Source organism: Rhipicephalus microplus, chromosome 7 (assembly GCF_043290135.1).
Source record: "Rhipicephalus microplus isolate Deutch F79 chromosome 7, USDA_Rmic, whole genome shotgun sequence".
Classification (NCBI taxonomy): Eukaryota; Metazoa; Arthropoda; class Arachnida; order Ixodida; family Ixodidae; genus Rhipicephalus; species Rhipicephalus microplus.
The window spans coordinates 128,729,001-128,755,166 of NC_134706.1; the positions used below are offsets into that span (position 1 = coordinate 128,729,001).

General features: G+C 47.8%; 1 protein-coding gene across 3 annotated transcripts in view; it reads right to left on the reverse strand.

Annotated features, from left to right (window-relative positions):
• Positions 1 to 14,884: 14,884 nt before the first annotated feature.
• Positions 14,885 to 26,166, reverse strand: part of LOC119186999 (cytochrome P450 3A16) — a 45,643-nt gene continuing 34,361 nt past the window's right edge. For all 3 annotated transcript variants that reach the window (XM_075868291.1, XM_075868293.1, XM_075868292.1), the window contains 6 exons: positions 21,996 to 22,089; positions 21,550 to 21,658; positions 21,383 to 21,471; positions 20,336 to 20,476; positions 16,781 to 16,946; positions 14,885 to 15,080 (listed from right to left, as the gene is read on the reverse strand). In XM_075868291.1, the coding sequence (XP_075724406.1) occupies positions 14,997 to 15,080; positions 16,781 to 16,946; positions 20,336 to 20,476; positions 21,383 to 21,471; positions 21,550 to 21,658; positions 21,996 to 22,089 (683 nt within the window). In that variant the 3' untranslated portion in view covers positions 14,885 to 14,996. The remainder of the gene's footprint in view (positions 15,081 to 16,780; positions 16,947 to 20,335; positions 20,477 to 21,382; positions 21,472 to 21,549; positions 21,659 to 21,995; positions 22,090 to 26,166) is intronic.

The window sequence follows — 26,166 nt, forward strand, 5'->3', positions numbered from 1 at the left end:
TGCGTGGTCTCTACAGACGGCGTGCAGCGGCCCAAAAGATGTCCGATCTTCTGCCGCAGAACTGCGGATGGCATGGCGCTCGGCCCTTCTTCGCATGGCCCACAACTGTAGCTGCTTGAAGTCAGAAATGGGACGTCCGGGCTTGGTTCCTGACACAATGGTGGCCACAATGATAGCACTGTTGACTACATGCTGCAGGAAATCGCCCTCCACAGGAGTCGCACACAGTCCTCGTTTTATGCCCCAATTGACCGTATAGCAATCTCGGCTCCTGGGGGAGGGCACAGTGTTGGCGCTGAGAAAAATCGGAAAGCGATCTGATCCCCAGGTGTCTCGACTGATCGATTAGGTTTAAGCACAATGCTCTGTTGCGACACTAATGTCAACAGCAGTACGCGCGCATCTGCGCACAAAAGTGGTTTCCCCAGTGTTCAAAATTTTGAGGCCTGCTTGAAGGATGACATCTGCTGTGGCTCTGCCCCGAGCACGACAGCTGTCTCAACCCTTGCCGTATGGTGACCACTCAAGTTCCCACAGAAGAGAAAATTATAGCCCAGGCGAGCAACTAGAGGAAGAAGGCTGGAAACCTTTCAAGGTTTGTCGGGACGCACGTAGAAGCTGGCCACAGTGGTGCCCCAGGAGCCTAGACGCACGGTTACAGGAGAACATTCCTGAACACTTGTGTCACACATCTCCCGTTTATTAGGGAGGCGATCGCCGGGCTAATTCCAAGAGCCGAAGTATCGGCCCCCCGAACCGCACCACGAAAGCGTGGACAATTTAGATGTGGTCCTTACTGGCGCGCCAGCAGACGCCGGCTGTGGCCCAAACAACAAGTCAGAGCCGAGAGTTGATAAACAAACAAAATTATATTCTCAATAATGGCAGATCGAAAACAATACACGAGTATGCCCACTCCACAATAGTTGAGTACAATATATCACCAATCAAACAACGTACTACACAGTACAATCAGCCACACTCGAAACACGGACACAGACAACAATACGCACTACAATGCAGTCGCATGCATTGAACAACCAAGACACTTAAAGACTAAAGAGATAGAAAACCTATTCAGTCCAAAGTTCTTGGAACCAAAGTCTAGATGATACTCCTCCGAGAATCACTCACTCAAAGTCCAGCGTTGTTGTCGTTCCGCGCCCTCGAAGTTCCTCTTTCAGGAAACCTCGCCGAAGTTTCTCTTCCAGGAAACCTCACGTCTTCAATAGGCCACTCTCCAAGCTTCGAACTTCTTCGCCGGAAACACGTCGGCTTCCCACACGCAGCTGTTGCCACGCGTCTTCGCTCGATAGCGGTAAACACACGCTCTTGCCTGTAGCTCGAGCCTTTACCCCTCAGGTGGAAATCCTCTTCATTTCCTGCCTTGTCACTACGGACAAAACCTTCGCCGACTACACGGCGGTATACCCTACGCGCTCTTGCGCTAACTTCCGTCTCCTCCTGATCTCTCATCTCGGCTGCTCGGTTAAATACCTTGCGCGCGACATTCCAGACGGTTCTCGTCATTTCGTCGGCGCGATACGCAGCGAAGGCTGGGAAGAGGGCGAGACGGTTGGAACGCCCTCCGCGGCAGATGACTCAGCTCGGTATGAACACGCCTATTTCCTTCTGGAACTTTCCAGCGCTATCTCGGCCGCCGATGTGGGGCGAGGAGGTTCGTAGGCGAAGCCACGCTTCCGAGGGGAGAGTGCGCGCCCCGGGGAGCCTTTAGATGTTTGTTTTCTTTTTCTTTTTTTTTCGTTGACCTCGCCGCGCCTCTCTGGGCGCGTTACCGCAAGAATTTGGCGGCGCGCCCATTTTTAGCGCTCGTTCTGTGACACTGCCCCCCACTTTAAGAATATTATCTCTTAATATTCAAAACCACACAAACGAGCGCGAACAGTCACCACACACTCTCACAAACTGTAACATAGTCCGTCGCTCATGACACGTCACATTCACAATATATCACTCAATACAATTGGACATTACAATGCAATCTCACACACGTGAAATATAACCGCGGGTACATGAGTACAACGCTTCATCACACATTCCAAACAATACAAACGTACAAAGTTCTCTCATTACAACAATTATACAACACTATACATCACACCACAGCACAGACACTTCGACACTTGTGACACAGGATAACGAGAACATTAACACAACATATAGCACTCAGCCCTGCCAAACACATTTCGATTCCACCTCAGCACCTATCCCGTGTACTTCGAGCGGCGCTTGCGCCCTTTCTCGCGGTGCTCGCTCGATCTCTTCTTGTTTTTCATCGTCTTCTTCCGGCGAGCCCTTTCCAACGACGGTATCTGGGGTGGCGCCTCAGCCATCGTTGTCACTTCCGACACCGTTAACGGGTCATAACGTTCAATCAATCCTGTCACCCGCTTGTTCCTGTCACGACATTGGAGCTGGCTGGCCGACTCCGTCACCTTTACATTGTCGGTTGGTTGAGGTCGTACCGACGTAAGTCCAGCTGCCCAGCACGTGAACTCATTCAACACGATCATCTCCTCATTCACTGTCTCTTGCACCGCGGCTTCACCTTGGGCTCGAGTGAGATCCGTCACGGGATGCTCCTCCACTGTATCTCGCGGTCGTTGGGTTGGCGAGGGCTCTATCTTAAGGTCTTCTCCCAAACATTTCGGATCATTCGGTCCTCGCGCCCCGTCGATGTTTCCGATGACAAGGTCGTAAAGGGGGGTCGTCATACATAGAGCGGTAACCTTCCCGCTGAAATATGGGGTTTCAACCTCAATCTCTGCTTCGGGAACCATCCGAACTGTACGGTCAATTAAGCAAACCGGTTTCGTTTTGCCGGTCAACTCACTTTCCCGTACCAAGTTTCTCCGCACGATAACAGTGGAGCTGCCGGTATCTCTTAACACCGTAATCTTTTTGTCCGCAACTTTTCCTGGCAGCGTCGGCATTCCTTCCGTAACACCGGTTGGCTGTTTTGACATTACAGCACCCACAATAGGAATTTTCTCCCCATTCTTCAACTCTACGAATCCATCGGTGACGGCATTATTATCAGATTTGGGTGCCGCTTGCACACAAGATACCTGGTGAGTTTGACTCACTCCGTTCCGACAAGCGTCTGTTTTGTGCCCAGTCTGACCATACTTGAAACATTTTACTGCCGTAGGGCTCGTAAAGATCGTTCGACAGTTTTTCGCGCGATGACCCACTCGGTTGCACAGAAAACATCGCGGAATGCTCTCTGGTGCACGCTTCTTTTCTTCGGGAGCCAATTTCTTCGAATCATAAGGACAATCCTTCTTGACCTTGGCCAAATTAGTGCCACCTTGCGCTTCCAAGAATTGGTCAGCCAATTCAAGCATTCCCTTCAAGTGACTCAGCCTTCCTCTCTTTCAAGTACAGCGACAGGCTTGGGTGGCAACTAGTAAGAAATTGTTCTCTAATTAGGAGCTCTCTAAGTTCATCGTACTCCTGTGCTGTCCCTGAAAGTTAAATCCATCTGTCGAAATAATGGCTAAGTCGGGCGGCGTACTCTGTAGCCGTCTCACCATCAGCTGGCTTTCCTGTCCGAAATCTGTCCCGGAATCCTTCTACAGTAAATCTAAATCGCTTCAGCAAAGCAGCTTTCACCTTTGCATAGTTGGCTGCATCGGTCGGCGTCAGCCTACCGTACACTCTGAGCGCTTCACCACTCAAGGAAGTACTCAAAGCAGTTGCCCATTGATGTTCTGGCCAATTCTGGCTCTTTGCAATCGTCTCGAATCGGTGAAGGTACGCGTCAAAGTCGTCCTTCCTTTCATCAAACGCCACGAGCAGCTTGCTTGGGTTCAAGCGGAAGCCATGATCTTCCCGTTCGCTGCTTTCAACTTTAGGTTGGACGGGAGTTTCACTTCGCTGTTGCAACCGGAGCTGCTCGAGTTCAATTTCGTGCTGCCGCTGCCGTTCCCTTTTAGCCATCTCCGCTTCTCTTTCTTCTTTCAGCTGTCGCTCCCTGGCTTCTCTTTCTTCTCTCGCCCTTTTGGCTGCCAACTCCTCTCTCTCCAGCTCCAACTTCAATTGCTGCTCTCTTTCTTCTTTCAGCTGTCGCTCCTTTGCCTCTCTTTCTTCTCTCGCCCTCTCAGCGGCCAGCCTTTCTCTCCCTAACTCAGCTGCTTTTTCTTCCTTGGCCCTCTCAGCTGCCAACCTCTCTCGTTCCAACTCGGCTGCTTTTTCTTCCTTGGCTCTCTCAGCTGCCAACCTATCTCTCTCCACCGCCTCTTTCTCCTTCTGGCTTTCCCACTTCCGTAGTTCGGCACCAGAAAGACCCATCTTCTCACCAAGAGCTACTAACTTTTCGAGATCCATGGTGTCTCGCAAATAAAGTCTTGCCGCGTGTAAAAAGTATCTGCCTAAATCAGTTTATCGGAACACTCCACTGCACTCGTTAACGAGAACACTGCACAACACACAAAATCGTTCCGATAGCAGTATCAACAACTCGTGGCTCTTTCTCACTACTTTGGACACACTGTGCACCAAAAGGTCCTGTGTCGCGGACGCCAGAATAATTGTCACACATGTCCCGTTTATTAGGGAGGCGATCGCCGGGCTAATTCCAAGAGCCGAAGTATCGGCCCCCCGAACCGCACCACGAAAGCGTGGACAATTTAGATGTGGTCCTTACTGGCGTGCCAGCAGACGCCGGCTGTGGCCCAAAGAACAAGTCAGAGCCGAGAGTTGATAAACAAACAAAATTATATTCTCAATAATGGCAGATCGAAAACAATACACGAGTATGCCCACTCCACAATAGTTGAGTACAATATATCACCAATCAAACAACGTACTACACAGTACAATCAGCCACACTCGAAACACGGACCCAGACAACAATACGCACTACAATGCAGTCGCATGCATTGAACAACCAAGACACTTAAAGACTAAAGAGATAGAAAACCTATTCAGTCCAAAGTTCTTGGAACCAAAGTCTAGATGATACTCCTCCGGGAATCACTCACTCAAAGTCCAGCGTTGTTGTCGTTCCGCGCCCTCGAAGTTCCTCTTTCAGGAAACCTCGCCGAAGTTTCTCTTCCAGGAAACCTCACGTCTTCAATAGGCCACTCTCCAAGCTTCGAACTTCTTCGCCGGAAACACGTCGGCTTCCCACACGCAGCTGTTGCCACGCGTCTTCGCTCGATAGCGGTAAACACACGCTCTTGCTTGTAGCTCGAGCCTTTACCCCTCAGGTGGAAATCCTCTTCATCTCCTGCCTTGTCGCTACGGACAAAACCTTCGCCGACTACACGGCGGTATACCCTACGCGCTCTTGCGCTAACTTCCGTCTCCTCCTGATCTCTCATCTCGGCTGCTCGGTTAAATACCTTGCGCGCGACATTCCAGACGGTTCTCGTCATTTCGTCGGCGCGATACGCAGCGAAGGCTGGGAAGAGGGCGAGACGGTTGGAACGCCCTCCGCGGCAGATGACTCAGCTCGGTATGACCACGCCTATTTCCTTCTGGAACTTTCCAGCGCTATCTCAGCCGCCGATGTGGGGCGAGGAGGTTCGTCGGCGAAGCCACGCTTCCGAGGGGAGAGAACGCGCCCCGGGGAGCCTTTAGATGTTTGTTTTCTTTTTCTTTTTTTTTCGTTGACCTCGCGCGTCTCTCTGGGCGCGTTACCGCGAGAATTTGGCGGCGCGCCCATTTTTAGCGCTTGTTCTGTGACAACTTGTCACGTAATCAACACGGACTACTGTGTGTGCGATAGAGGTACGCACGTATTGGCACATCGGGCAGCGTCTTGTGGATAGCCATCCACCAGGCATTGCTCATCGGAGCATCCGGAGACAGTGCAGGATGTGATACAGGAATAGCCGACAAATCAAGGCAGCCGTGGAGTCTCGCTAGTGACGTACACTTCCTGCAGAGCTAGTAGATCGCACTCGTCCTGAAGCAAGCGCTGGTTAAATTCGCAGTGTCGCCGCCGCAACGAGTTGGTGTTTACCTGGAGGACACGTGGAGGGCGCCTGGGCCCTTGACTAGCCATGATGGCTGAAAGTTTTCTGCAAGCCACCGGCCTGGAGGCAGATGACTTTCAGCGGACTGTCCGATGGGAGGAGTTCACCGACCGTCCGCAGAGTGACCTTCAGTGAGGCGATGATGGCGTCTCGCGGATCCTCCCGTAGTTGCGGCACGGCCTCCGGGGAAAGCGCCGCAGCCGGTGTAACAGGAGATGCATGGGAAGCAGTACTAGGTGGCACCGAACGGGCACTGGCCTACTGGCGGACAAGGGTTGGTACTGGGCGTGGTGGACGGGAAGCGGCCCGTGCTTACTTTCGCTTGGCTGCGCTAGCAGGCGGGCCCGTCGGCTGCGGATGATTTTCTTCCTGTACCATGATCCGCACAGCTCATCTGGAAAGCGGTACTGAAGAGGAGGCCAGGATGGTGGCCTCCTTGCGTGCCTCTTGCCATTTACGACAGGTGGGAGTATTCGCTGCGTCGTTATGACCACAGTTTACAGAATGTGCTCTGGCAGCACAGCTCTCTGTGGAGGCACGACTCCGACCACAATGTAGGCAGCATTTGGTGTGCCAGCAAATGGCTGTCGCGTGACCAAGGCGGCCACACTGCATACACTGCAATGAACGCGGCCTAGCAGGGAGCACCCGACACCACATCTTGATGAGGCTCACGTGCTCTGGTGGGACAGGGCCGGCAAACCGCAGCGTGACTGCATTTCTGCCTTGTACCGTAGACACCTCTGAGACGCTCGACTCAATGCCCTGCAGCAGCCTGTGATCCGCAAGGTCACCTTCCACACCATTTAGGTGTCCTGTGCTGTACCCTCGGTCAGCAGGAATTCGGGCGGACACGGGAATGCCGCCGCGCTCCGTGACACCAAGAAGCTCCTCCAGGCAGTCCTGGGAGGTCACGTCGGCTGCCACGATATTTCTCGGGGCTGTAGACTCGCACCTTGATGACACCACGCCACGAGGATAGCGCAGACGCCAGCATCAAGTGCGATCTAAGAATGAAGGCACTGTTCAGTGCTGATGGCCGAAATAAAACTGTCCCTGCTACAGCTGGGTCAACGGGAATCTCAGGAAACGTGGCAAGTGCCCTTGCACGTCGACGGGCCTCTTTTGAGCACACAAGAGTGAAATTTTCCGCAGCTGGAACGCTAGCTTGTGAAGCAATATTTTCCGCCGTGCTGGCGCTGTGAGGAACCTCCTGTGTGCATTGAGGTTGCGACGCGGTTGTAGTGCCTTTGTGCACCACAGGTTGATTGGGAGCTGCCGTGTATCGTGTGACCCACAGCGCTTTGACTTGTCCTTCTTCACCGTGTTTATGGTCATTGGCTGTGGATTATGTTTGAAAAAATCCGCAGCTGGGTGCTGTGGAAGTTGTGGCGTCGAAATAGCTGTGCTCAGCTCAGGCATTCCACCACCATGTACTGAAATCTGCACTGGACGCGGCAGTACGTCACAGCTCTCAGAGGCGTCCGTACATGGCGAACTTGGTTCCCGTTGCGCACGCCTTCGTGGAGCGTCGCACTTGCTTTTGTCGTCTTCGCTGCATTGTTTATGGGAGTCCGCGGAGTCCATAAGTTTGTCATCTATGGACGCAAGCTGCGGGCAATGGCTGGGGTTGAGCGAGTACATTGAGGCACTAAAGATGACATGGGTGGAGTCACCTGTTGTAAAGACCCTGATGATCATACTGTTGGACAGGCAGGAGGGCTCGGCAGCACAGCGATGGCAGGAGCGGTCATGATTCTAGCTGTAGCTGCTGAGGAAGTGGCGCGTCTCGTCTGCCACAAGTCCACAATAGTGGCGGCGTTCGCTTAGGGGGCCTCAGAGATTCTGAATTTCTCATAGCTTTTGATAGGCCCCAACAATGCCGCTGAAGCACTAGGCGAACGGCGATGGCACTGGCGAGGGGCTCGCGTACCGGGTGGTGCCGACTGAGCCATAGGAGCATTCATGCCTCGCGATGGGAAAGATGCGACTTGAAAGACTACCGATGGCCGTTAAAAGCAAAGTCACAGTCAACGCCTCCTAGGTATTACACAGTCAATGAGTGAGTATCACTGGCCGACTCACCCTAGATGAAACTGAGAGAGAGATAGGTTCAGGAAAGGAAACGACGCCACGTCTGCAGCACTTATTGGGAGCACCACCCAGCGCCTGTATGGGGGAGGGGGAAGAGCACTTCAAGGATGTGAAGAAGATAGAAGAAGATAAATGGCGTCCATGACCAAGGACTTGGCGGGTGGCTTCTATAGCCGGTTGTGTAGTACTGTGTCCTCAAAGAAGCGAAGAACCGCCTTGAAGACCTGGGTGTGGTGCCGTGCAGAAAAGAGAAAGTTCCTCTGTGTAACCGTGGGCAGACCGGGGCGACGAAGTGCGGTGAGCAAGACTCCGCGTTGTGTGCGACGCGCTGGGCAAACCCACAACAGGTGCTCGATGGTTTCTTCTGCCCCGCACGCAGTGCACGCAGAGGACAAGGCTCTGCCAATGTGATGACGCCGAGACGAAGGCCAGTAGCAGCCGATGCGTAAGCGAAGTAGCAGGGACCTCTCCCCCTTGGTGAAATCCCGGTCAGGCAGCCGGGTAGGTCGTTCCATCCTTGCTACACGATCGTCAGGGTAGCAGTGTAGCAGCAGCCTCCTCAATGTGAGCCTCAAAAACTCTAAGCGACTACAGTAGGCAGACAGGAACGGCGAAGTGATGTGCTTCTTTCGCCAGTGCGTAGGCCTACTCATTTCCGTGGATTCCCACATGAAATGGGATCCAGTACAGAGGAACATCAACGCCCCCGGCAAGGATGGCATGCAGTTTGGTGACGAGCACCTGCGCTGTGAAGCCTGCCCGTTCCGGCTTTGCCATGGCTAGCAACACAGCTCTTGTGTCGCACACGACCGCCACGGGCACGTTGGGGGGTTCGCTGCCAAGAGTTCAACTGTCAGGTGGAGACCGGCCATCTCTGCAGTGGTAGAACAGGCCACAAAAGGCACACGGCAGAAGGCTGTCCAACCAAGTGCTGGCGTAACGCTAGAAGCTGCGGTGGCTGAGCCTGTGTCTGGGATGACGGCGCCGTTTGTGTACGCAATAAGCCCTCCAGGCAGCTCTTCCTCTATCTTGGAGGCAGAGGCCTGCTTGAGTGCACAAATGGGTGGGTGACGCTTGGAGAATCCTCCCTTAGCAGCGTTGATATCCGCTGGTTTTTCTGTTAGTGGGGGAAGGGGGACGGCTGGAGGCACCAGTTCCACAGCTGTTTGATAGATCTGCAGCAGCTCGCCCATGCGAGGTCCTGGTCGACTTTGCAGTCAGGCAAGTAGGGGGCACCCATCAGGCGCATCGGCTAGCCGATGATTGTGTAGAAGCCCACGGTGCTTTAGAAGCAGGGAAAGAGGCAAGACGCCTCTGCCAGGGTAGCTGCGACTTGGGAGGACCACGGCAGGCTGAGGACACAGCAAATGAAGCCCCTAAGCCTCTTACTCGAGGCACTCCAAAAGCCACCGAGGAAGTATTGCTACGGGAAATGGGTACAGCAGCCATGATGCTCCTGCTGCCGTGTGAAGACGAAGAGCACAGGATGTTGAGCAGCCGCGGCCCCTAAGAAAAATGCCCTTCACTGCCTTCTGTGTTCTCTTCACCATGCATATGGCTTTCTTGACAGCGGGGGCCCAGGACAGCCGAAGGTCGATGCGAAGCCCGAGGTAAGTCGCCACACTCTTCCACGGTATTGTGTTGCCCTCGATGGTTAGACGTGCCACTATTTTGCATGTTCTTGGTCTGGGGTTCACAAGAAGTGCCTTCGTTTCGGCTGGAGAGACAGCCAGACCTACAGATGCGACAAGGACGACTACAGCATTCAGTGTATTTTGCAGGCAAGATCGGACAGTTCGTATTTTCCTAGTAGGGCCGCAGTTCCACAAGGCGACGTCATCAGCATATGGAGAACATTGGACTGGGTAGCGCTGGCCAGAAGGATTGACACCTGGCAGGCGTGCCAAGACGATGTTGAATAAAAAGAGCTCAGTACAGAACCCTGTGGAACCCCTGTCGATACCGATTGCGCAGACCGGAGCGCGTGCCTGACTTTCACGTGGGAAATCGGCCCGACAGAAAGCCCTGCACAAAGCACAGCATGCGGCAGTGCACGCCTAGGGCTGATAGTGCCTGCATGACTGCCGGGTTAGGCAGGCGATCAAAGGCATTCTGCACGTCTAGGGTTGAAACAAGTTTCCAAGGTAGCGACACCTTTCTCATTCTTCGTTGCCTATGCTGCTGGAGCGCCCCCTAGAAGGTTCAAGACTTTCGTCAAAAAGCGAATGTTCGTGTTGAGTTGCTACGGTGAATAGACGTATATAAAAAGATGGAACGAAATGAGTCGTTGAAAACGGTTACCTTAAAGAACGTAAACGGTACTACACAAGAGCAAGTGGGATGTGCGTTACTGAACTGCCAACGTTGTGCAATTTTATATTTTACGCCACTAGGCATGGCGTCTCGCATCGTACATCGTCAAGGTATAACTAGTCCACTTCTCCGAATGTGTTTTGTTTGTGCTGTTATACAGTGAACGCGCTTCTTGCTGGATCCTGTCAGTGACCACAGGGCCTGACGTTGTAAAAGCGATTACTTCCAAACAGCCACGGCCAGACTGGTACGAACGCTTGACCAAAAGCACTTCGATGACGTTTTTGTTGAATGTGCCCATTTGGACAATCGTGATGTAAGGTGATTCTGGTGTGGTGCTCGGAACTTCCTGAAAAGTATGAGTTATTCTGGTGAGGTGTCCTGAAGCAGCGCATTTCGGTTTTTTTATGCCACGTTCTGGTCAACTGGTCAAGCGTGACTTATTTCTGAAGGTGCGTTGATTACACCCTCCAGCTGCTCTGTATACGTGCATACACAGAAGTATTTGTAAAAACTGAGATGCACTAGACGCAGATTAGACGCACTCGTGGCGTTTCAATAAAAAACGACAATTAAACTAGCTGCGCAGATCCGCGTAGACATACGTCGACGGAGTTGCACGATAGCATTCGCGTGAAAAGTTTCATAGCTACACTTCACGGTGCGCTTCATCAAGAATTGTACGAGGTAAGTTGAGGAGAGCGAAACTGTTTTCTGTTATTTTATGGCAACGCAACCTTGGTGAAAAACGCGGATATTGCATTCAACGAGCACCGCGAAACAATCTTGACTTGGCACTCACTTAAACGATCCTCCTCTTCAGTTTATGTCCCAGCTACGATTTCGTCTTCGGTCATGGCGAGAATCCGACTGGAGCCATATGCGCATGCGCACTTGTTTTGAACCTTTTGCTTAATGATAAATAACACCACCAGACATTTGCAAGATCACGTGCAAGAAATGCACAAATTACAGACGCGGATGGCTGAGAGAAGAAGGGGTAAACAGAGAGTGAGGAGAACGGCTCGAGAACAATGATTAACGCTATCTTGGAAACTTGTTTCATCTAGGGACCTTAGGCTCCAAAACGTCAGTAAGGAAGTATTGTTAGGCATTTCGGAAGGCGTAATTGTCTCCCACGCCCTAGAATGCGAGCCGTATCTACGCTGGTTGAGCGTAGAGGCGGCCATGTTGCCTCGAAACGCCGGTCCCAGCGTAGCGGCGTCTCCAACGTAATCGGGTGACAATCGGCCGTAAAGTTCCTGAAAATCGGCCCACCTGAATTATGCTAGTATCCGCGTGTTTCCAGTGAGTTGCCGTAGCGAATGATGCTTGTCTTCACGGGGTACAGTGAAGTTGCCCGTGGTTCCAGCCGAAAATTAGTGGAGCCGAAGCGCAGCACGGCCTACACCATCGCACGCTGGCAGTCCCCCCCCCCCCCCCCGCTCTGAACAATGAAGCCTATGGAATATTCTTCACATGGTTCCCATCAACTTCTTTGCAAAACTATGCATGCTTTCAAGGCACACTTCCTAATGATATCAGGGTCACGGTAACGTTGTGAGACAACAATATGATTATGAGAGACGCCGAAGTGGAGGGCTCTGGAAACTTTGACCACCTGGAGTTCCTAAACATGCACCGAGGTAATTGGGCCTCAAACATCTTCGCCTACTTATGAAAAGATTACATCTTCCTGAAGGGAACTATGAGGAGATGCGAAACCGGAGCGTTGCTTCTCACGGGTTGCGTCACGGGTTCAACCGCGCTAGCACGGGAAGCAAAACAGTAGTTTGGGCTAGTTGGTTGTGGTTCATTATGAAAGATAGAAGTGGGGAGCAGTACGTAACATCGACTGGAGCATAGAAAATCAACACAAGCGCACACTCGCAACCGAAAATTTATTGAAGGTGCAACACATATATGGCTTACAAAAATTGTCACGTGTTGCAAATTCTCTCGCCTAAAAAAGTATAAAATGAACGCTATTCCGCAAAAATTCCAAAAAATATCATCAAGGCGCATGTGCCCAAACAGAAAAGACAAGAAAAAATATACACAAGCGGCTGAATTAACCAAAAATTATTAGTGCAGTTTTTACCATATAAGTGTTCTTTCTCTGAAATGGCAATGAAGGGGTGGCTAACACTTGTTTCGCCGCACTTCCTAATGTGGAATGATTCGATTAGTTTGCGGGTGGTTTTATCGCTATGCTTTATTAGGACAGTAGCATCCACAAAAAAGTGTCGAATTTTCTATAAAACATAGCGATAAAACCACCCGCAAATTGATGGATTCATTCCGCAATAATTAAAACTTCGCAGTGTAAGCGTTAACTAAAAGCGAACTGCGGGTGTGCGCCCAATCGGAGTCTTCTGTCTCTGACGGCTCATTAGCAGCGATTGCCATGTTCCAGTAGTAATCATCGTTCTATCACTACGTGCTTTGCGCCTACTCAGGTTTATCTTCAGCGCAATGCCACGATGAGTCCCAACGTCAACGTCGCCGCCAGTGTAAATGTTAAAGCCTGCTGTTTTCTTCACATTGTTATATTTAGCGGGAGATGATGCCATAAATTCGCTTAGGTGCTCGTCGCTCGTTTGTACTGCGTCAGTTGTCTCCGGTTGCATAATGCGGCTCGCATGACACTGGCATTCAAGGAACAGGTGCGCCAGGGTATCCGGTGCACTGCAAAGCGGGCTATGTACCCATGTTTCGTTGTGTACAGATGGTGAATGAGTGTTCTATGAGTGTATCTGGTGTTCTAGAGAAGTCTGAATACATGATTCCTGCTTTATTATGGTTCTGGACATGGTGGAGGGCACACCCGTTGCTCCTGTCGGTAATGTATAGGAGTAGCGACGAATATGTTTTCAGTACATCCTTCGTCTCTTCAGCCGCGGGTCGAGTATCCTGTGGGCCGCGAGTTGCCCGGCTGACGTGCTTGCGGTCCCCTTCGATTACCAGTAGACTCTCGCAACCTGGCCCTCGTATAACGCATGTGTATAAGATTCGTGGGCTTCGCCACTTCAAGATCACATAAAACGAAATTGGAAGGCATTGGCAGCATGACCGTCAATGCTAGTCGCTAAAAGGGTTTGCAACCGTTTCTTATAAAAAATTAACAAACTGAGCAAGTGGCGAATAGTGACTGGCCACTGACAACGTTTGTGTGCTGGTATTTAATATTCCTTTCTGCAATACTTTGTCGTCCATTCATGAATATTTTTTTGCACTCCATCACACCCCTTACACACTTTAAGATTACAGGGAAAGCAGCTTTCAAAATAAATGCCTAAAATAAGGTGTCACCACCAATTTGAGTCTGCGGGTATTCTTCTGTGACCAATGAAGTTATTTAGGCATTCGACATCACCCCACCCCCCCCACACAAAAATGACAGCCTTAGCCAAGCATCGATTAGTTCATGCGATTTCTTAGTGTGATTTTTGGAAAATATGCTGCGACTGATCGTCATTGTAGCACGTGGTACGCTATCATGTATAAAAATAATGTCCTTTCCACGAAATAAACTGATCGCGAGGCCAGCGGTGTCCTTTAATTCCTTCTGTGCTTGCCTCCGCGCGCTGCTTCATAAGTAAACAAACTATCACCAACTAGCCGAACCATCAAAGTTACTGATCCTCTACAAACATTTAAAAATATTGTTGCCCAGCAGTGTCTGATGACAAGGCTATACAAATGGGCACATGGATGGACACTAGCTCACTTCGTTCCTGGACTTCTATACAAGCTATAGTTCACTGAACACAACAGTTCACCAATTGTAAATACACAAGCAAAATGTCCGTAAAGAACACAGAAGTTTGCCACGATGCTGTCACAGCAAATTATTAATTATAGGTCACCGGTTATGTGCCGTAATGTAATTGGAAAAGCTATGCTTATAGAAAAAAACTGCTGCCAAAATACGAAACGCATATCTGGATAAACTACCTGTTTTTAAATTACTCCTCTCTCTCTCTGTCTCTCTTGTTTCTTTACCGTGACATAAGTGACATTAGGTCCATGCACAGGAGTTATGTGAAATGCTTGCACAGATTTGTGACGCTGCTTAAAGAATCAAATGACAGTAGCAGGTCACTCGATAAGACGGATGCTTAGGCTTGGTGATGATTTCAAATCAGCTTATTTCCACAGCGCAAGAAAACGAGTTGTTATGGCGTAACTACAAAAGGAAGACACATGGAGAAGAAGTCAATAATTTTTCTTGTGCTTGTGTCTTCCTTCTGTAGTTACCCAGAAACTACTCGTCTTCTCGCGCTGTGCAAATTTGTTGACTTCAGGTCACGGGGGATAACAATAACAACAGAAGTGATGCCTTGCCTCGTTTCTTCACAGCGCAAGTGCAATCTAAAAAATTGAACATTTCACGACTGTGCGCAGCTATTGCATTCAGAGCAAGCTGATGCTTCCGCGAGTCGACGATATGATTGACAGCTTACAAAATGTTATGACACAAAGAGTTTTATTAAACAAAGACTGAGTAATATGTTGGAGAAAACACTCGTGTAGCAGAATAAAGTCAAATAATGCTGTTAGTTTCGGACAAAAAAAGCGTTATTAGATAACTTTTTTGATCTTGAGCCAGATGCCATCCTTAGGCTTCGCGAATATGAAAGTAGACTCTAGCTCCAAGTCTTTCTCCTGAAACATTAAACGATGGGCAGATTTAGCAAAACATTCTGTTGTACGACTTGGTTCATGACAATGGGAACAAAGTAGCACGAAAAGGACAAGAAAAACATGAGAACACTATGTACTGGCACTAAATCATCAGCCTTGTGTTTTCGTGTAGTGCTTGCGTGGTTTTGAAGAGTGAAAACTTGATAATGAAACTAGGTCGTTGAAAGCGGGTGCAGATAGGAAAGACGCCCAACTTCTCATTGAGTCTGATAAGCATAAAACACTTCCATAATTATAACTACGCATGTGCAAGAACTGAGGAAAAAAACACGTATGCACCCGATCCAGCGTGCCTCTTGGAAACGTGCTGAGCAAAATAAAATACGAAATTTTTAAAGAGAAGATTCGATCCTAACACATTTTACGTTGGGAAGTGAAGTAAACCTGAATGTATACACTTGAGCATGCCTTGTTTTTTCGGCGATGACGTACGTAGATTGATGATGGATTTGTGGGGTTTAACGTCTCAAAACCACCATATGATTATGAGAGACACCGTAGTGGAGGGCTCCGGAAATTTTGACCACCTGGGTTTCTTTAACGTGCACCCAAATCTGATCACACGGGCCTACGACATTTCCGCCTCCATCGGAAATGCAGCCACCGCAGCCGGGATTTGAACCCGCAACTTGCGGGTCAGCAGCCGAGTACCTTAGCCACTAGACCACCGCGGCGGGGCGACGTACGTAGACTAAAACGAAGAAATCTGTGAACGTATCACGCTGATGTCTTCAGGTGCATTGATGCCATCCGCCTTAAGTGTCTCCATCTTCAGCCTGCCTCTGACGTTGCTAATCTTCTTGGCACCCGAGAAGAAAGCAGAGCACCAGCAGTGGCTTGACTCTTTAGCATTATGGTATTTTTTTGTGTAACTTTGGGGTAGATGACTGCCCAAGTTTTCTCTGTACCTGAATGCTTTCAAAGAATATATATAAAATTTGGGTTTACACTGCTAAATAAGGAAACTAGAATTCATCAGCAGGCTAGAAGGTTTATGAACTGTGACAAAACAGTGCTGGGTCCTGCATGCTTGCTGACAGTGGGCCGTGTTTTTTGCTGTTCAGTCACAATGTTCAAGTCAGGGCGCTTGTTATTCCTGCAAAACTGCAGTGCAAAAATAAAGAGCCACAAAAAGAACACACAAATAAAACGATTAATTTCGGAATTAGAAATGTTTGAAAATTTGGTAACGATTAGTTTATATTGGCACTGAGATGAAAAAAATTCAACAGTAAAATCGCACAATTGCCCGTGCTTTCTTGCTGGGGCTTCATGCTAACATGTTTAAATTGAATATAGGTGAATGTAAAACTGGGTGTGTGGGTAAACATGCTAGTGATTTAGAAACACCGCAAGTGCACAATAGGAGACATAAGGGAGCTCTCTTTTGCTGACTCAAATTCATTTGCGTTGCTAATAACTATTAGGTGTGACAGACAAAATTATTGTTTTGGTCATTTACCGCCTCAAGTTAACTTGCGTCACTAATAACAATTAGGGGGGATTGGCAAAGTGAATGTTTGGTTACGGATAAAACCACCGAAGCTGAAAAGTCTCGCTTCTGTATGAATGCATACTTGAATTATGATTGATGGAGACGAAATCTACACTTGGGGTTCTTTGAAATGCTGAAAACATTATTCAGGAAAAAGCGCACAAACCTTAATGTGACGTTCATCCAGAAGAAGCTTGTATTTTGCCAATAATTTCGCCATAGTTAGTTTCATCTCCAGCTGGGCAAATCTCATGCCGACGCAGTTGCGGGGGCCCTGACCGAAAGGCTGGTACACCACGGGATCAACAAGGCCTTTATTTTGTGGGCTGAATCTGCAAGACAAGTTGGAATAAAGAAGTAAAATCATGATGGCTGACGTTGATGATGATTGAAACAGAATCGTCATCAGCCTGATTACAGCTTCTGCCGAGAAAATAAAACATCGTATATAATTCTGCAACTGAGCCAGCCGTGTGCTTGCTACGGCAATATTGCCACCACGAGCTCATTGGCCGACCCAAGGCTCTGCCTCCCCCTCGCACACTTGCCTTCTCATGGAGCCCTGTCTTCTCTTTGGCTCAACGGAGATCGAGGACCAGGCAACAAATCACAGAAAGAAAAGGTGGGAGACCCCACGTACAGTGGGAATCGATGATATGCGAAGCACAAATGAGAAATATTGATATGTCAGCACAACGTTACGAAGTGGAGGTAAATGATGCCATACATGACTTCCGTGTCATGAATAGCATGTTTGGATGTGTCCTTTACCTTCGTCATCTAGTCACGTCACGTGATACCAAATGTAGTCTATGTGGAGCTAGTGAAGCGGCCGCGAACACGCTATGAGCGTGGTATGCTGTCATGTTCCCACATGACACGCGTGTCAGTATTATCATGTTTGCACCAGTCATAGATTTTGTCATTTATTGCCGTCACGTAACGCCAAATTTGGTATGTGGGAATCTAGCAAAACGGCCGCGAGTGTATCATAAAGGGCCCGATGTACTCTAATGTAGCGTTGACGCGCGCGCACGCTGAGCACAGCGACGCTACGTTAGGGAAACGCGAGCACTCTATATTCTGGCGCCAGGTGCGACCAGCGTCCGTTGGTGCGGCCGATGGAAACCGGCACGAAATGTGACAGGCTGCTTTTTGTGCCGATGCGTTACCCCGACAACACTGCGTCTCCCGTTTTTTGTGACGGAGGGACGCTGAACGCGCTGCAACGCGCATGCGTCAAAGCAACGCAGCGTGGCGGGCGCCTGCGAGTACATGGCAGGACCGACGCCTGGCATGGCAACGCAGGCGTGCCGGCGCACCACGTCACGTCGAAATGTATTGGCTCCTTGATGGTAGCATGTAGTCATGTTCTCACATGACACGCATCACATGATTATCATGTTTGCACCAGTCACATATCTTCATCATCCATTGGCGTCACGTAATACCAAATTTGGCATATGTGAAGCTAGTGAAACGGCCCCGAGTGCATCATGAGTGTGGCATGTAGTTGTGTTGTTGCATGACACGCATGACATGATTATGATATTTGGATGTGTCATTTACCTATGTCGTCCGTTCGCATTGCGTAATACCATGTTTGGTACATATGAAGCTAGCAGAACGGCCGCAAGCGCATCATGAGCATAGCATGTAGTCATGTTGTTACATGACACGCATCTCATGTTTACCCTGTCTACACCAGTATCATACCTTCGTCATCCATTCACGTACCGTAATACCAAATTTGGTAAAAGTGACGCTAGCGGAACGACCTCCAGCGCATCATGAGCGCGGTATGTAGTCATATTGTTACATGACACGCATGTAATGATTCTCATATTTGCACCATTCACATACCTTCGTCATCCATTCACGTACCGTAATACCAAATTTGGTATATATGACGCTAGCGAAACGGCCACGAGCGCATCATGAGCATGGCATGTGAGCACGTTGTTACATGACACGCATGTCATTATTTTCATGTTAGGGTCAGTCGCTTGCAATCATGCCATACCATACCAGTTTTGCAACATGCCATGTGAACGAAACCATCACAAGAGCTGCAGGACCATGAAATGTAAATCACGATATTCATGACATACATGCCATGATTTTCATGTTGTGACTAGTCAAGTATGTTCTTCATACAGTCATAAGTTTGGTATCGATACCATTATCGACACGGCCATAAGAGCTGAAAGTCGTAGGCGGATAGATAGGTAGATAGACAGATTGATAGATTGATCGATCGATAGATAGATAGACAGATAGATAGATAGATAGATAGATAGATAGATAGATTGAAACGCTCAAAGTAGCCGTAGTTCGCAAAGAAATGCTTCGCATTTAAAACTATGCACGTTAAGAGACAAGGAGAGAGCGAAATAATGAGTCAGTGAACAACAGTATGTTAGGAGCAATATATAGAAAAGAGCTGAATACCAATTCAGTCGTAGTGTAGGTAAACACCTGCAAAAAATAATAACCTTCGAGAAAATAAGTATAAAAGCAACATACAGTGTTCGCAGAACAAGGACGAATCGCTGTGAATAAATATTTGCTTTCTATACCTCCAGAAATGTGGCATTCAGTAAAAATATCTCTTCGGGAATTGGACCTCAGCAACATTGCAGGTCTCCAGGCTACATGGGAGAGTTAAGTGGGGCAGGGAACAAATGTGTGCTTAAGACAGGTTGCTCGATTTAAAAAAGAAATGGACAGGGGCAGCGCATGTAGCAAGATAACCAGTGGGTGTTAAGAGTAACTGGCAGGAATTACATATTTGTAGACATAATGCAGCACTTTCATGCTGAAACAGAAACTGAAACATTCAGAAATAATAGGGCTCCCCATTGTCGCTGCCTGTTTCAATTTATGCATGTTTTAAGTGCGACAGCAGCAGTGTAGTATGTTTTGTCATTTATACCTTACAGAAAGAAAAAAATGACGGAAACATAAAAGACAGCGGTACAATGTTCGTCACACAGCTATATTTTGGAATTGACCATATATGCCTTTTGCAGTGGATAATAAATCTCAGCCTGTAGACAACCAATCAGTACCAAGAGTATATTTTGTACAACTCCATGAATACCCGCGCTGTAGATATAAAAGTAGCATAACATCGCTAAGCGATACAAGAAACACGTTGTTGTATCTTTTTACGTGATAAAACTATTCGTGAAAGAATGGGCCGATAATTCGTTCCGCTTTTTTCAACTGGATTTCTCTGGAGGAGTCGAGATTTAAGCGACCCCGCCTGCTCCATCTACATAGGTTCTGGCACGCAAAAAAAATTTAAAATTTTTCAGAAAACCTCTCACATTACGATACTTACTAGGACCGTGACTTTAGATGAGCATCTGCTGCAAGAGGCAAAAAATTTCTTAGAAGTCTTCTTCGTGGACAATTAATTTATTGAGCGTTCGTGATCAACAGCCATGAGTAGATGCCTCCAAAATCACGTGTTAATCCTATACTATGTGTTCAACGTGGGCATAAATATGTTCATGTGAACGATGTATTGCGAAGGGAAGTCCGGCATGTGAGCCGTTCATTGCAGATTAATTGTGGCATTGGACATACAATTGAAGGAAGCACTCGAATGGCTACGAATTATGCCAAACAGACAACCTTTGTAAATTTGCCTACGTGTGACGCATTGAGTGGCTGGCTTTATGGTAATTTACATGGTAAGAGAAAAGGGAAAAACCTTTCGGGATCGAAGACTTCGGGTTTCTCCCAGAAATTCGGGTCATGATTCAGGTGGTGGTTGGGGATAACGATGCTTGTTCCAGCGGGTATTTTCATATCCTTGTGCACGTATTCACGAGCGCATCTTCTCGTCGTGAACCTGCCAAGCACAGAATCAGCGTAAGTAATTCCATCAACGTCACAAAGCGAAAAGTGACAGCAATGGTAGTGGCATCGGTCATGTCATTGCATGGTAGTTCATTGTGACATGAGAACTTGAGAATACATTGTTTTGAGTTTTTGACGGTGAGGAAAGTAGCAACAAAACTAGTAAAGTTTGAAGTCCAAATTAGGTAAATCTGTGGGCCGCCATGTTGGTCTAACGCTTATGCTGCTTGGCGGCCGACCAGAGAGTTGAGGGTTCCACTCAAGACGTGGCGATGGAAGTTTATATAGACACCAAATGGCAGAGGCAAATTTACTCTGTGGTGCCATGCACGTCAAAAAACATTAGGAGTTCAAAATTTGAAGAGCCCCGTTTTTGCTGAGCCTCAGAATATTATATATAGCTTTTGGCACGCGAAACCTCGGAAATATTTATTACAGTACTATCGTCATGGGAACTACAGTAGGTAGAGTGTGAACGTTATGAGCAGATCAATTTCGTTGGCTATTCGTAGATTATTATGTTGTCTTAGCGGACATGTTTCAATTTTACATTTACTCCCCTGGTGCCACCACGCATGAAATCTCGTAATAATATTTGAAAAAAAAGAAACAGGAAAAAGGTGGTGATACCTAAATGTCTGTCTTTAGCCGAGTGTTTAAAACGTGAAACAGTGTTTACCATTGAGACCCTGTAGCACACAGAGACACACACGCACACACACTCACACACGTGGAAGTGCACCTGAAAACATATTATATGATGTGATAGGAACGGCGTTATCCTTTCCCCACTTTTGATATAAATGTTAGCACGTTCCATGAATCATCCAGGCAATTACCCCGAATGATTGTCGGCTCTGAATGAAGAGAACTATTAAAATTACATAGAATGACTCACCCTACGACTGGCGAATAAAAGCGTAGAGATTCTGATATAATCTGGTCCAGGTATTTTATGCCAAAGACGTTGTCGTACGTGAAGGCACCCTGAAAAAACACGTTTTTACTGTGAATGACGAGCGAATAGAAAAAAATTGTGGAGAGATAGTTCATAAAACGACCTACGTCTCTCTTGAGGACGGCAAGGACATGTTCTCTGAGTCGGTCCTGAATGTCCTGGTGTTTCGCCAGAAGATATGACAGAAACGCCATCGATGAGCCTGTCGTCTCGAACCTGTAAGTTATGCAGTACATAACTTCTTCAATGTTGTTAGAAGTTGCTAGACGCGAGCACGCACTGCGATTCCGCGAGTTTCCATTCAGATGTTACGTCTTCATGTATTGTTTTTCTTCTGCTGAGCCATAACAGTACTAGATGGCTTATCGTTTGCCACTGTGAACATTTTGGACAACGATGTGATATACCACGCTTTGTGTGTGATTACTTTGTTGTAAAATTTTTCGTTGAATTTAAGCATGTAGTTGTCCAAATGACTTCCTAGTCGCTGGCCACAACATTTCGTCCACTTAACGTCGAGCAAATAAGGTTTAGAACGTGCGTTGATTCTTACCCCGCTGTGAAGAAACTGAAGCCATTGGCCAAGATTTCTGTATTCGTGAGAACACACGTTTTTCCACCTGCCTTTACCTTTTCAGGCTGGTTCCCTAAAAGATAAGGGAGAGGTGACTTACGTACGTGGTTACAGTTTGTCGTTAAAAGCATGGTGCACATTCGATCGATCACAGGAAAGGCGATTGATTGATACCTGGCGCACAACGTCCCTGAACCACCATAAGATATTTAGAGACGCTGTAGTGGAGGGCTCTGGAAACTTTGACTACCTTGGGTTCTTTTCCGTGCACCCGAATCTGGGCACACGGGCCTACAGCATTTCTGCCTCCATCAAAAATGCCGCCGCCGCAGCCGGGATTTGATCCCACGACCTGCGGGTCAGTACCCGAGTACCTTAACCACTATCCACCACGGCAGGGCGGTAACAGAAAAACAACGAAAGAACAAAAATTTTGAATTAATAACCAAAAAATGATGGCAGTTTCCCAAGTGGGAACACTGGTTAGCATGCGGAGCATATATGTTGAACTGCGATAAATGTGTTTTCTAATTTGCGACATGCGTGTGTGTTATTTATTTATTTATTTATTTAAATACCTTAAGAGCCCAGAGGGCATTACATAAGGGGGATACATTCAAGAGGTTACTATAGCATCAGTAAAACAACATGTCAGGGAGTAATACTAGTTATCAAACTGACCGATAGCCCAAGCAACAGTACTAATAACACAATAAGCAAAAAACACAGTAAGCAGCTCACTATAACAGGAAACATATTTCAAGAAATAGCAATAAACATTCTCTAAGCATGCGTTACACATTACACGAGTAGTGAACACGAGTGAACACGCACGTACGTATGCTGCGGAAGAGGCTGTTTATTGATGAGACGCTTTGGGTATTTTGAGCAAGATGGCCTTATGGTCCGTAAAGTGGAGGGTGGGTGGTTCTGGTTGCAGCGGTTGAAGGTTGAAATTCGCAAAGACATGGTCGATGCAAATCCCGCGAACTGTGGTCGAATGATGTTTGCCGTCGCACTTTGCTCGTTTCAGCGAGTGCCGCGACTCCATGTAGTCAACCACCCAATCGTCCTTGATGGCGTCGACGTTGAAGTCGCCAACTATCACAAAGGGTCGTCGTTGTGGTCGTTGTTTCAGGTATTCTTCCCCGGCTTCGTCAACGTACTTCTCCATGGCGGCACGCCATAAGTCTGGCGCGAGGTACATCTTCATGACGTCGACTCTGGAGACGCTAGCGACGCAGTGTTCACCGTTGGCGCGTTGTTGAGTGCCGGGCTCGACGCTTACGACTCCCGTTTTTGAGTACACGAGCATGAGTACGTGGCCTTGCTCACCGCATCGCGAGCTCTTCTCAGTGCGGCCTTGTCCACGGACGAAGTGTCTTCGGAATTGCTTGCGGTTCCGCCAACACATTGGCTGACGCCATTGCAAGGGACGTCAGTAAGTGTGTTTGCGGATTCGTTAGCATACGTTTTCTCCAGCGACATCGGATGTAGAGCAACCACACAAACCAAACGAAAAAGGGCGGCGTGCCCCGACACACGGTTATTTATAGCGAGCGCTGGCCCCGGCTTGCGCATGCGCGCGTTAGCATACAGATTCCACACGTAAAACTAAAGGTCGCGCTGCGCGTGGAGGGGAGAAGTGAGCGCAGTGCGCGCTGCGTTGAGAGGAGGACGGGATGCACAGATGGCTGGCAGAGGAGGAAGGCAGGCTGGGGACGCTGACGGCGCATGACTAGCCCCTAGTATAACATAAGTCACAGCTTTGCCGCAAAGATGAACAATGAACAAACTTGAAGGTTACGTGCCGAATGGTAAGCAGATTAAAACGTGTCCCACGTTTCTAACTCACAAATGACGCACGAAACGTACTCGCAGGTACAGATGAACGCGAATAACTGTCTCAGTTGTTATTTCGCTGCGTCTAAAAAGCGCGCCCTTTTCGCCAATGAAGACTGTACAATGGTTGCAGTGACCTTTGTGCGCGCGTTAACTACAAAAGTGAAACAGTTCTAGTGAAAACGCAACGCCAGCCAAGGCTTACAACCTAGCTCCCCAGTTCTTAGGTGCATGTGTAGGGTATGATGGAGGCTATTAGAATTGCATTGAACAGATACGAAAGTTGGTGTTTTTTAAATTTAATTTGATGCAGATTTCACATTTATATCTTGCTTTGTTGATGTCCTGTGACAAGCTGAAAGTGCACTGCGATCTTACGAACACCCTGTATTTAACACAAATAAAAGACTTGAAGGAGTGTCGAAAAGGATTTCAAACATCTTCGCATTATTAGACTGGTGTTAAAACCTTATTAGATACAATATGCTGGCTGAGAATGCATACCAGACAATTTTCATTGTCATCATCATCCTCATCATCATTCTGAATACGTGCACTTCAGGACCAAGTCCTCTCCCATGTTCCGCCAGTTAACCTGGTCCTGTGCTTGCTGCTGCCAATTTATACCCGCAAACTTCTTAATCTCATCTGCCCACCTAACCTTCTGTCTCCCCCTAACCCGCTTGCCTTCTCTGGGAATCCAGTTAGTTACCCTTAATGACTAGCGGTTATCCTGTCTACGCGCTACATGTCCAGCCCATGTCTATTTCCTCTGGTTCATGTCAACTATGATATCCTTAACCCCCTTGTTTGTTCCCTAATCCACTCTGCTCTCTTCTTGTCTCTTAAGGTTACACCTACCATTTTTCTTTCTATTGCTCGCTGCGTCATCTACAATTTAAGCTGAACCCTCTGTGTGTGTCTGCAGGTTTCTGCTCTGTAGCTAAGCACCGTCAAGATACAGCTGTTATATACCTTACTTTTGAGGGATAGTGGCAATCTACCTGTCATAATTTGAGAGTGCTTGCCAAATGTGCTTCACCCCATTTTTTGTCTTCTGGTTACTTCAATCTCGTGGTTCGGCTCCGCCGTTATTACCTGTCCTAAATAGACAGGTCATAACCGCTTTTACAACTTGAAGTGCACTATTACCTATCTCGAAGCTCTGTTCTTTTCCGAGGTTGTTGTACATTACTTTCGTTTTCTGCAGATTAATTTTAAGACCCGCCTTTCTGCTCTCCTTGTCTAACTCCGTAATTGTGAGCTGCAATTCGTCCCCTGAGTTACTTAGTAATGCAATGTCATCGACGAGGCGCAGGTTACTAAGGTATTCTCCATTAAATCTTATCCCTAACTGTTCCCATTCTAGGCTTCTGAAAACCTTCTGTAAGCACGCGGTGAATAGCATTGCGGAGATTGTATCCCCCTGCCTTACACCCTTCTTGATTGGTAGTCTGTTGCTTTCTTCATGAAGCACTGTGGTAGCAGTTGATCCGCTGTAGATTTCTCGCAGGATGTTTATATATACTTTATCGACGCCGATTCTGCAGTGTCTGCACGACGGCTGATATTTCGACTGAATCAAACGCCTTTTCGTAATCTATGAGGGCTATGTATAGTGGTTGGTTAATTCTGAACATTTCTCTATTACCTGATTGATAGTATGAGTGTGGTCGATTGTTGAGTAGCCTGTTCGAAATCCTGCTTCTTCATTTGGTTGATTGAATTGTAATGTTTTTTTACTCTGTTAGCAATTACCTTTGTAAATGGCTTGTATACTACGGAGAGCAAGCTGATCGGCCTGTAATTGTTCAAGTCCTTGTCATCTCCTTTATTATGTATTAAGATGATGTTTGCGTTCTTCCAAGACTCCGGTACTCTTTCTGTCAGGAGACACCTCGTAAACAGGGTGGCTAGTTTTTCTAACACAATCTGTCTTCCATCTTTCAGCAGATCTGATGTTACCTGATCCTAACCAGCAGCTTTGCCTCTTTGCATGCTCTCCAAAGAGTTTCTGACCTCTTCTGTCATTACTGGTGGGGTGTCATCTGGGTTACTGCTAGTTCTTATAGTATTAAAGTCGTGGTTGTCCCGGCTACTGCACAGATCTCTGTAAAGTCCTCCGCTATTTTAATTACCCTATCCATATTGGTAGTTATTTTGCCTTCTTTATCCCTATCCCAAGTTTCGTCTTCACTGCTTTGACGCTTCCTCCGTTTTTGAGAGCGTGTTTAATTTTCTCCATATTATACCATCTTACCTCGCATACTTTACGCCTATTAACCAACTTTGAAAGCTCTGCCAGTTC